At 40.3% G+C, this 12,867-nt stretch overlaps 1 protein-coding gene across 3 annotated transcripts in view; it reads right to left on the reverse strand.

Moving 5' to 3' along the window:
• The window catches only part of Centrocortin (uncharacterized), a 29,637-nt gene that overhangs the window by 2,161 nt on the left and 14,609 nt on the right, over window positions 1–12,867 (reverse strand). For 2 of the 3 annotated variants that reach the window (XM_072891228.1, XM_072891227.1), the window contains exons 2-6: window positions 3,220–3,332; window positions 2,830–2,978; window positions 1,960–2,152; window positions 1,596–1,870; window positions 1,279–1,432 (exon numbers count right to left, since the gene is read on the reverse strand). In XM_072891228.1, coding sequence (XP_072747329.1) covers window positions 1,279–1,432; window positions 1,596–1,870; window positions 1,960–2,152; window positions 2,830–2,978; window positions 3,220–3,332 — 884 coding nt within the window. Of the gene's footprint in view, window positions 1–1,278; window positions 1,433–1,595; window positions 1,871–1,959; window positions 2,153–2,829; window positions 2,979–3,219; window positions 3,333–4,071; window positions 4,196–12,867 lie in introns of those variants that run through there. The other variant, XM_072891229.1, reaches the window with a different exon arrangement.

Genomic DNA, 12,867 nt, shown 5'->3' on the forward strand with positions numbered 1-12,867 from the left:
ACGAAGAATGATTGGAAGCAGAAAGAGATGAAAGACAGACAGACACACACGCACACGCACACGCACACGCACACGCACACGCACACGCACACGCACACGCACACGCACATACATGCCAGATTTATTAGGATATTAAAAACTACAAAGTTTTATGAGAAAAGGTATTTTATTTAATATCTTATAAATCTGGCACTTGTACATTATACACAAAAGTAATCGGAGAGAGTAATTCGACTAGAGTTTCGATACGCAGTGATTTCGATACAAAAGCTTTGTCATGCTCAAAACGACAGCGATAAGCACATATATTTACATTTGCTTATACTAGACTCGTAATATTATATATCAAAGTATACCGAAAAGTGTATACAGTCTTAATAATTTTTAGGAATCGAATAATAGACTTGCCGCAGTGACATACGCGAAACATTATTAAATGCCTTAACATTTGTCAGGGAAAAGCTCTAATTATGAAATCAAATCTTCAGTAATTGAAAGAAAATAAAATAAAAATAAAAAAAAATCCTTTCTTTCTAAAACATAATATGTACATATTATTACATAATGTGTCATTTATTATCGCGCAACATTCTAAATATACATATATATGTATATAAATAATCAGCAATATGATTAAATAATTGTTATTTAATAGAATAAAGAGAATAAAAAACTCTTTAAGAAATTGCAAATATTTTCTCTTCCGTTGTTTATCGGGATTCGGGAGTCATTATCAAGAGATTATGAATTTTCTCATTTCGAGTAGTGAAATAAGATTATTTAGCGCGTTTAGCATGCTGAATCTTAAAGAATCTTCGATTTCCAGCGTCTAAACAGCCAAAGCCTAAGGACAATCAGTGACATTCTACGGAAAATGAACGATGGTATTCGGAGAGGTGCGAGCGCAATCGGAACGATGAAGCGGACGCTAACGTAGACGATCGCTTCGGAAAAATGAAACAACAACAACGGCACTCTTGTACAAGCGAATATCCTCCACAACAGCGGATTATACCATTTACGTGCCGTCGTTAGCTCGTATTTCGCAAAGTTTGTCATTTCCTAAAGCAGACAAAAGAGAATTACTATGGGAGTCTTCTAAACAAGCGCGAACAACCGGTTGAAAGAAGCGACATGGTAGCGATAGAGAGAGAGAGAGAGAGCGAGAGAGAGAGAGAAGAGGATTCATCGTTATACATGCGAACATGAATAGTCGACGAAAGAGAGATTCGCGAGAAATAAATGGAATACAAAAGAAAAGAAGGAGAGAGAAAATACCTGTACTGTCTGCTCAGAGTCGCGCTGCGTCTCGCTGATCAACGACTCGGCCACGCTTATGTCATCGTACTCCTCCTGATCCAACATGATGGAAAGTTCGTCGTGCGCTCTCGTATCCATACCGCGCAGACATCGCCCACATAACTGACCTCGTCTATAAAGACACGTTCGCAGAATCTCACGTCAATGGATAAGAAAGGATTGGTTTGATTGAAATCAAAGAGACCTTTTTATAAGGTGCGTATTGATAAAAGTGAACTCTATCTTTTAATTAGAACGACGTGAAGAATGAGCGATGTGTAGAAAGAGAAGAGTACCTGACTTCTTCCAAGGTGCTAATTTCGTCCTGCAAACTCTTCACATCCTGCGCCTTATTACGCCACTCTGTCAACTGTTCCTCCAGCGCGCTGTTCTCCTGCAACAGGGTGGTCAACTGCTGGCTGAGCTCGGACACCTTCTTCTGCTCTCTGGCCCTTTGATTTCGGGCGTCTTGCAGTTGTCTCAGCAACTCGGTCATCTCTTCTTCGCGATCGCTCACTACGGTCGCGGCGATAGTCTCTTGAGAAGACTTTGGCGAGCTCGGGGCAGCTCTCTGAAGGAGAAAGCGTATCGCATTGTAAACCCTCTCGATTAGAGAACTGTTAAAGAACAAGATGAAGTGTATAATATTTGCACGCTTACCTGTTTCTCGCTGCCACCTTGCGTATCCAAAGTTTCCCAACTAATATTCTGTTGCTGTTGCTGTTGCTGTTGCTGCACATTATTACTCCTAGACGGGCTCGCGGCTCGTTGACGTAGCTGCTCGGTTAAGTCGTCAATCTTCTTTTGAAGTTCCTCGCATCTTATTTCCAGATTCTCAATAGTCACGGATTGGCTGGACGCGCAAATCGATGATGATTATTATTATTATTATTGTTGCGAAACATTGCGGTCGCACAATCAACCCGACGGGAACGACATATGTTCGAAGTGCCGCTCGGCACTTTGCTCGACAAGAAATGCACAGCGAGGTGACATTTCGAGTCAGACTTGTTTGAGAAGGCGCGTTTCGCGTCTCTCTTGACTCTAGATCCCGCGAAAATGCACATGAATGCATCGTGCATTTCATTAATAATAAGAAAAAAAAAATTATTCTCGGGAAAGAAATAGATTGCGTCGGAAGATTAGAATAGTGTTAAATAGGAAAATAATACTTAATGACTCCACATGAAGTGTAATTGTATCAGATGGTAATGAATTATGCATTTAGAAAGGTGAGCTTAGAACGGTTCACATGGTCGATACAATAAGAAACCGGTATATAATAACAGATATAATAACAGACTCTCGCCAGTGCTTTTCAAACGATATTCTTCGCGATGTTTCCGAATAAAAGAACAGAAGATTTTATTCAGAATTTCAAATAATATCTCTCGGATAAACGAGAAAAAGCTGTCAATTTTTTTGTCTTTTTTTTTTTTTCTTTGCTACTTAATAGGTGTTTCGCGCCTATCGAGCAGAAGCAGCGTTGAAAGAAGAAGAAAAAAAAAAAGCAAACGAGGAAATACTTACCTCTTGATCAGTTTCTTATCGCTCGTGTTCTCGATCACCAAATGATGATTCGCACGTTCCAGATCCTGTACGCTAACTTCCAATTGCTCGTAGACTTTCAACCGTGTATTGTTCACCTCTCTCAGAGCGGCGGTCTGTTTTTTCATGTACTGCAAAAATATATGAATGACGCATGCATATTTATGACATAACACAATTTTAAGATTGACTCTGCAGATTGTCGGGGTTTGAATTGTTTTACCGGTACGGTTGTCTTGTAAAAATAACATATTTTCATAAACGAACATTATCGGTTTAAATTATGAGAGAGATAACTGTGCGGTTTGTGTGTTTCAGGCGATAATTAACCTTCGAATTGTACAAACAAATTGCTACAAGATGTATAGTTACCTCAATTTCCTGTGTTTGCTCCTCCACGGTAGCTTGGTGCAGCTTGATGATGTTCTCCAGCTCCTTATTCCGTTCCAACAGGGTCTTGCCGAGTTCCGCCGCCAATTGAAGATCTGCGCAGAACGTAAGTCACATTTTTATACGAATACTTGTTTTATCTCGGATTAAAAAATATTTTCAACGCGCACAAACACGAATCTTTTTCATTCATTCATTTGTCGGAAAAATTTCCATGTGTACAAAAAAAAAGCTGATAAAATATAGATTTATCGAAAAATTTCACACGCTTTCATCTCGCACGCTTTCGACTCATCGGTTCATATCCGTGAACTCGTTGAGAATACGAAAGAAACATCTAGTGTCAACAGAATCGAAATCGACTTGGCTTGGCATTTCGAATGACAATGAATCGCGATAGCTGCAGGTTGCTTTCCGAGCGAACGCTCTGGTTCGCGCTCCCTCGGTTCTGACACCGGCCAAGGGCCAAGGACCTTCGTAGAGAGCAAACGACCGCGGTTACCGTTTACTCGGTTTCGCTACGAAGCGACTCGAGGAATTCACAAATGCGTCAAGTTCGAATCACGCACAATCGCAGAATTGTAGGTATTTTTACAGATTTGATAAGTGACTGAAAACTCAACTCCTAAATCGATTAATTTAGGCGAGAAAAAAGGGCAATATCTCTTTTATCCTTTAGTCACACCAATCATAACGTCTCTTAATATTATCACTTGCTTTGCATCACACACCATGTCTCTTTGACAACACCACCGTTGACATCGTCGACAACACCATCAACTTTTTACACACCCTATTTTGATCCCTATGCATTTTTCTTTCCCGCTTACTTACTATTTTCCGAAGACGAGCCCTTAAGACTCTTGAGATACGCGAGCTCGATAGAATAATCCCAGCCCTCTAACGAGTTGGTTTGGGTCTGCGGGTCCCAGACCACATCCACGCTTTGGCCGCTCATGGCTCGCTCGTGATGGGCCTGCCAGCTCCCGGACTCGTTGCCCCTTTCGCGACACACGCGCAACCGGTTCCTTCGGAGGCGGCCGGTCTTCTGCGGTAGCCAGCCCGATCCGAACTCTGAACGTCGTGCGCGTTAATCCAACTCCCTCTCCTCTCTCATTCGCATCTCCCTTTCCCTCCCACCCTCACGTTTCTAGGCCCGATTTGTACCTCGTCTCTCTTTATCTCTATTCCCAAAAAGGGGTCTCACTTTGCTGTCAGATAGCCACTTTCCAGAAGTGGTTTTAAATTTCGGATAGCGCGCTCGGTATGCATGATGATGTAAATTAGACCTATGGCCATTGACCCCCTTTGTGTACCTGTATGTGAAAAGTGGCGCTAAGTTTACCGTAAAAAAAAAAAATATTCATTCCGATTACATACTCTGACAGAAAAATCAGTTCCTTTGTCCTCCTTTCTCGGGAGCACTCGGTTCCCTGAGTACTCTCCGGGTGTACTCTCACTCCGCGTACGGGATCATCTTCCTTTCCCTTATATCGCCTTTCTACGATGGTTCGTTTCCATCGTTTGCGGGACGTGATAAGAGAAGGTGTCCCACTTGTTTGGACCGCACGCACGCCGGAGAAAATGGGGACTGTAGGTTGACGATGAAGGGTGATTTGACGGGAAGAATCTTTCGCGCTCGCGTAAAAATTCAGGAAGATGAAATTTCACTCTATATTCGCGTGCCTTGCGTTTTTTTTTTTCACCGAGGTTTCAAAACAACAAGATTTGCTTGGCTAAAAATAGCTCGAAGGGTCAAAGGGACGCGGAAACCTTCCAAGACCAGCGTCATTGTTCCATTGTTTTCGTGGTTGCAATATGAATTAATTGGAGTGCGTGGCTACCCATCAAATAATGACAGTAATTAAATCTCGCGAGTTGCTATATCAACGTTTAGTTATGTTGCATTAATAATTGACGGAACCTTGATCCACTTGAATATAATAATAGCGAACGGGACGATCAGATGTAACACTCGTAACCTAACAGAGACATGGAAAAGTTTTATCCGATGTCACTTAACGCATTCGCTATTCACGATGAACATTGAACATTAAATGTAAACATTTATACATATACACGTGTTCATTATGCACGTGTATATGCGATACTAAGTTTCCATTAAATGTCATCCTTGTTCAAAGGGATTAAGATGTAACAGGAAATGCGAGATAAATTTGAAAAGCGATTTGACACTTAATCATTAGATTCATAAATGTTTTAAAAAAAAATCGCATGACTAAATAAATAGAGAAATTGAATTTTAATCATTGAGAAATGTTTAATGCAGTATTAAACTGTAAGGTAAATTTTTTTAAAGAAAGGTTGAATTAATAAAAAAAATATTACAGTTTGCAAATAATTATTTTTATATGACTTTCTGTTATTCTATTCGATTGGGTCTTTGCAAATTGTCATTTCTAATCAGTCTATAAAATCAGACTCGATCTCTGCAACACAATTTCCGAAAACATTGTAACCTAGTAGCCTCGTTATTCGTACACTCATGAAAAATGCACGTTATTATAAGACAATAACGATCAACAGACTAACATAAAATTCTATTCTTTTCGCATTTGATGATTTGCCGTTACATCGACGTCTCGCCTTAATGGTATGGTCAGCGGTAAACCAACCGTTGCGACGGGGAATCGCGCAAGCGATACGCGAGGTTCATTCAAAGTAAGCAACGATAAATTCACAACGTGTTCTGTTCTGTTAAAGTTTAAGTTAAATTGGGGATTCGTGAAATGAGGTAATTCTCGAATGTTTAGCGAAAAAAATACAAGGAAACTAGATGTAAAGCAAATATTTATAGTAGTTTTGGATCATTTATTACATGTACGTAATTTTTATGTTTTTGTCATTAAATCGGATGTATTGTCAGATGCTTGATTCTTTTTTTAACCTTTAGTAGTCGCCATTTCTTTTTTCACTGGATAAATGAAAAATCTATATAAATAATTGAGTGTAAAATGTATAAATTAAAATATAAAGTTGTTTAAAAATTAATTAAAATATAATATATATTATATATTCTCAAGGCTTTTGGAAAGTATATTAGATATAATAGAAAAAAATAATTTTATGCCCGTATGCACACACACACACAAGTTATATATTCGCGGTTATTTATTCTCTACCACCGTTATGACAATATTTTAACTGTGCGTGCTGTGGCATACACGTTATTTAAAATGTATAGAAAATTAGAACACATTATTTTACTTTTTTTTTAGCATTAACGTTATTAACAAAATAATTTATTTACATTTTTTTATTTAAGCAAAAGTAAAAAATATTAAACGATAATTAAGAGAACAAAATTATATAAAGTATTCTTTATGATTAATTTTTGTACATTTTTATACATTTGACATATCCTTTTGGGCAAAAGTAATAATTTTTATTCTATTAATAAATACATATGTAAGAAAAATAGTATAGATCGAAAAATCGATGCTTCGTCTAGAACCTTTTATTCTGGCTTCCTTCACATTCTGTACATTAGTCACGAAATAAGCACCTCGCCTGTATCAGGTTCGCGAGGTCACCGGCGGAAGCGAGTAACAAGACTCGTCTTTTTCTCGTCATTACGTTCGCGGGACTTCATTATCCGACGTGACTTGAGGGGATTCGATTCGCGGCGTAAATATCAGTTGCCGACTGTCAGAGAATATCAGATGCTGCGATTAACCCCCGCGGATTCTCGAATCGAAACACGAGTCGCCAGGAAATCTCCGCGATAACTAACGATTCTTGATCTGTTACGTTCGTCGCCCATCGACGGTGAAAGTCACTTTTACATCGATCCTTGTAAAATATGAAAGAGATTGCATAATGGCATTTATATGTTTTTTGAACGCTCTTAAGACCGCGATAAATCACACCTTCGAGACGGGGGCAAAATAAAAAAATAAAGTGCGTTATCGAAATAAAAGAATCTCCTGTACACAGGACACAGACTCCAATTAAACTCGGATAGGCGCGAAATTTGTTCGGCGGGCGAGACCGACGTCTCGAATATATATAAAACGGATAAGAAAAGGTGGTAGGCAACTTGCACTTTTTCCATGCGCGCTCGAAAGGTTAAGCCGATGCACCTGCGCTCAAATCTCAATAACAATAGGCGGTTTTGTTTCTCCCCTTCCCCCCTCTTGCCCTCTTGCTGCCTGTCGGTGGTCGATGAAGAGATTAATAATGTTTGGCCGGAACATTCTCAGGAGAAAGTACGACGACGAGAGGGGTTTAGATTCTATTCCGACTGACATCGGGGTCGCCGGGTTGTAATAACCAGTCGAAATATCACGCCGATCATTTTCCGTCTTTCGCGCGAAACGTACGAGTCGTGCCCGACTCGAAACGGTGTTGCATTCTCGGTCTTGCAAGCTTTTAATCCCGCCGTTCTTTGGATCGTGGATTAAACGCCTCCGCCTACGCGTCTCGATTGCGATTCAAGCGGAACAAAGATTAGCTCTCGTCTCACCCCGCGGTAATGTCGATCTGGCAGTAATATAGGTGATTTGCATCGGTGAAACAAAACGAATGAGAGACTGGAGGCGTTCTCGAGAAAACAATAATAATCGGCAGGAACGATTCAATTATCTCGTTACTTAAGGTAGAGAATCCGACTGCCGCCGAGGGTTTACTATTCTAGAGCTCGCCGACTTTCGCATTTCTCAAATGATCGCTAATGCGATAATTAAACCGCACGTCGGGCAGAAAATGCGCACGTGGGCGGAGGCGGAGGAAAGGCGAGCGTGACACACGAGATTCCTGTCCTGTCGAATGCCTGTCACCGTTGAATCGCGGTAGCACAATATGCCATTCATTTGCTAACGCTCTCCCTCTTTTCCCTTGCTTTTTCACCGATACATAGGTAACCGGCACTTTGTGGCTCATCAGGTTGAAACATTCCGCGAACCTTGTGCTTTCCCACCATTGTTTCGCTGCAAACGTAAAAAATTCGCGCCGTGTACTGGATGAAAGCGCACCGGAAGAAAGTACACGCCAAGGCTTTGTAGGCTTTTTTAATAAATTGAGAATGACGGTTCCGGTGGGTCCTCCTATTTATATTTATATTTATATTTATATTTATATTTATATTATGCATGAGATGGATTCAGGGAAACGAAAAATTTAAGCAATCAAATAATGACATAACTGAATAATTTATTCGTAATTACGTTACAATTATTGCCACATACGCGCGATAATAAAATATACAGTTCGGAATGAGGAAAGGAATTCCAAAGAATCAACAAGCTGCTCGGACAGGGGATTGCACGATATCGTTGCGGTACGCAATTCCGTTGCACAAAACAGAAGCTACGAGAGAAGCGGCGCGAAGCGAATGGAAACTCGATATAGGCGAGAGTATCCGTCCTCTCAATGTTGTCTAACCGCACACTTTCCAGCTCTCTGACTTAAGTTTCAGCCCGCGGGTGCGAACCGCCGCGGGACAGCCGGTGTCTCGGTATAAAAATGTGTCCCGGAAAAAAGAGACAGGAGACAGGAGAGAAGTCGCGCGAGAAGGCAAAAAGGTTTTTTCGCAACTCTCGAGTCCGAAAGTTCACTCGAAATTTTTCTCAACAAAAACCGAGACGAGGTGGACGCGAGAAGTGAGTGCACCGGATGAACTCTTTCGATAGCATATTGCCGTACTTCACAAAGGAAGTGAAGTGAAAGTCGCTCGGGTACTTTCGATCGCCGAAAGAACGACCGGCCTTGCCTATTTCACACATAATTATCGGCCATTATGCCGCATTAAAACGTAATCGCGCTGCGATGTTACGCGTCAACCTTTGAACGATCAATCTCACCTTTCGTCGACGTTTTAATATCGATATTACTGGTTTATAGTGAGTCGCTTTCGTAAAAGGCGTAACCTGATTTTACGACGGAATTAACAGAGTTATTATAACAGAAGCAAATAGACGCTAAATGCACGTTTAATCTCCTCTAATCTCTTCTAATCTATGTGCATAGGAATAGCGCTTGATCTGGTCGCTTCCTCAAGGCCGCAGCCGGTGTGTCTCGTTCCATCTCTCTCTCTCTCTCTTTCTCTCTTTCGCCTTCGTTAATTAGGAAAAAGTGGTATCGCATTAATGGGACGAGATCGTAATGAAAGTGAACGGAATTGTTTTTTGCTCGGATTTTCACGACAATTTCACATCGCCTTTTTCCTCACCGATGTACAAATACATACGCGCCATCGTCGTCGTTCTGATTGTGAGAACCGTCAAATCATTCGGTCAGACAAAAGGTTAAGACGGGAAAGAATGAGATTTTATTTTTCTCAAAAATTAGCGAAAAGACTTTGGATTTTTACGTTGGCAGGATGTTGTACATATGTTAATGCGAGCAATTCCGGACTTTGTAAACATCGTCTTAGCACAGGAAGGAAGAAAATGATTAACGAGACGATGAATATTTATCGTTGTTGCGATATGAATCCTTTTGAATAAAAATTCACTTCCTAGATTTTAAAAAGCCATTTCGGGAACTCGAAATCCCTGGGAAGCGAATTTGTTGTACGATCGTATATACGCTAGGCAGAGGAAACGATCAACAATTCTGGAACGTAGTTTGAAGAGAGAGGGAGGTAATGTTACGAGGTAGCCAGCTACGACATTAAGATGCTCAGTTGCCGTAAAATATAATCGTTGCGGATCATAGCGATAGTTATCTAAGTACGGTATGCTAATTTGATTTTCACGTCTGAGATATTAACATTCGCGCGTAGTAATTAATGCGAGCGGATACTCCGAGTTTACGTTTAAACATTCACAGCATGTCCTTCTACATTCGCGGACATTTTGCGGACATTCTGCAAGACTGTTTCGTTTTAAATATACGATGTTGTTCGGGAAACTTGTAAAAAAAAAGCAACGCATTTTACGCCGTTTTACGATTTAATCGTACGATTTTTTGTTCTTTTTTTTTTTTTTTTTTTACGGGGGAAATATACGTTGAAGAGAGGATAATGGACGAAGCACACGAGCAATATCTCGCGCAATTTGGCGCTTCGTTACGGTTGGAGGTCGACGAAATGTCTCGCAATAAGGAGAGAGAGCCTCGTTAGCGGCGCCACATCCTTTTCGCACGACAAGACATATTCCCACGACACGTCGCGATTGCGGAGGAATATAATAACGTGTGTACTATATATACCTACGCATAACGAGCCGTCTCTAGATCGCGCGCCATTGTTTTCTATTTTCTTTAGTCTCTTCTCTCTCTCTCTTCTGCCGGTTTCTATTAACGCGACATGTAAACGTCCATCCATCTTTGGAACCTGCCAGGAGGTCGATAGCGCGTAAAATCGAGTCAGTGTGCCAAACGTGATTTTCTAACCGTACGGCTGCCGCCGCGCGTGCGTTCGAGCTGAATTCTTCGCGCTCGGTCTTTTACTTTCACAAAAATTCACGCAAATTTGCGTGGGATGCGCGGCGTGCATCTCACGTGCCGACCACATTGCGGACCATATGGGGCAAATGGAGCGTATTAGCGTTTTAAAGCTTAAAGATGCGATTAGATTTTACATTATGACACTTGCATACGTACAATCGTATAATATTGCGCCAATCGAACGTATTTTTAAATATATGTTTAATTAACACAATATTTATCTCTTTAATCACGATTGGATTAAAGACCCACAACAGCAATCGAGTCAATCACAAAAATATTGACATCATTTATTACTTATAAATAAATAATACGAATAATCTAATTATAGACAAATATTATTAATTGATGGGAAAACTTTTTTCATTTTTTTTCCGACATTAAAAATTACTTGGAAAAACCAAAAACTTTTCCATCATCTAAAATCTAAATCTAAAATATACAATTAAAGGCCCATAACAGCAATCGATTCAATCGCAAAAATATTGACATCATTTATTACTTATAAATAAATAATACGAATAATCTAATTATAGACAAATATTATTAATTGATGGGAAAACTTTTTTCATTTTTTTTCCGACATTAAAAATTACTTGGAAAAACCAAAAACTTTTCCATCATCTAAAATCTAAATCTAAAATATACAATTAAAGGCCCACAACAGCAATCGATTCAATCGCAAAAATATTGACATCATTTATTATTTATAAATAAATAATACGAATAATCTAATTATAGACAAATATTATTAATTGATGGGAAAACTTTTTTCATTTTTTTTCCGACATTAAAAATTACTTGGAAAAACCAAAAACTTTTCCATCATCTAAAATCTAAATCTAAAATATACAATTTAGACGATTAAATTGTTTCGCTTTTTGTCTTTAAATAAGATTGTTCGTATATTTTAGAAATATATTTGATTTTACGAGCAACAATGTCTGCATTTGAATATTTCGATGTTATCAATTATCATATGCATGACGGGAGGGAGAAGAATGAAAAGACCCGTCGCGTGCGTGGTAGTCGACGGAGATTATACAAAAGACAAGACGATACCGCATTGCGTGCGAAGATGCGCACGGTTAACGTATCACGGGTAACAAGAGAAACGAGCATAACAATGGATATTGAATATGCGGATGTCAAACTGATTTTACACACGCGTATGCGTAACTCGAGAATGTTGCGATCGCATCGGCATTCGAACGAAGAAAATATATACATCTGTGTGGCAGAGATCAATGACCTCTGCGAGGAGTATAATCTTTGCGATCGGCAAAGGTTTAAGCGATGCCGTAAATCTAATTACGATGATATCGTGCGTGACGAGAGGGAGGTGAGAAATATCAACGCCGTTCGGAATGTAAATCGCTCTCGCGAAAATTATACTTTGATTTTCCACAAAGTGCGAGGAGGCGAGAAAGCGTTACCATTCGGCGCACGTAACGTCAGCCTGGATTTTTTCGCTCAAATGTCCAGCCGACTGACTGATTGATTGACCATTCCATCACGACGCCATCCGGATCTGACTAAATTTCTTTCGATTTTGGATTAAGCATGCTCCGTCCTTATCTATCCATCGAAATGTGACGAAATAGTAAAACAAATTAAATATGAGAAAAATATGATTTATCCATCGTGTATATATCTTGGGTTACGGGCGTGCTTGATTTTTGTTCGCGCAACACAATCTTACGCGGTACGCCGAGCGTGACCTTCGTACGTATTACGAGATTTTTAATTCGTTCCACGTTCCTCGCGCTGACGTAATCGGCGATATATGCGTGTCTCGAGAGATAGAGACGATATACGTGCGTATTTCCATATTCGTTTGGGGAGGCAAAAATTCCGAATATTTTCCCAATCGCGTGCAAAAATCTCGCATACTCCTGTCGACCGGGCGTGCTCAGTAGACACCTACAGGAACTGGATATGTGGGAAGCGACGAACGTAGACACACCGGGGTGTACCGCGGGAATGCAATAAGCATACCAAATACCGTACACTCACCCAGTGAACGACGTTCAATAAGTGCCGCGCGAGAAAAGAACCCGCGCCTACACACGCGGATAACAGAACGCGGAGAGCAGTTATCGTATAAATAGTAACGAGGGAATTGTATTTGCGATACGAGAGGCCCCGAGAAGAGAGAGGCCCCGTGTGATGAATGACGAACTCTCCGCTCGTTCCCTTCCGCGAGAAGGATTCCGCGTG

Source organism: Anoplolepis gracilipes, chromosome 4 (assembly GCF_047496725.1).
Source record: "Anoplolepis gracilipes chromosome 4, ASM4749672v1, whole genome shotgun sequence".
In the NCBI taxonomy this organism is placed as follows: domain Eukaryota; kingdom Metazoa; phylum Arthropoda; class Insecta; order Hymenoptera; family Formicidae; genus Anoplolepis; species Anoplolepis gracilipes.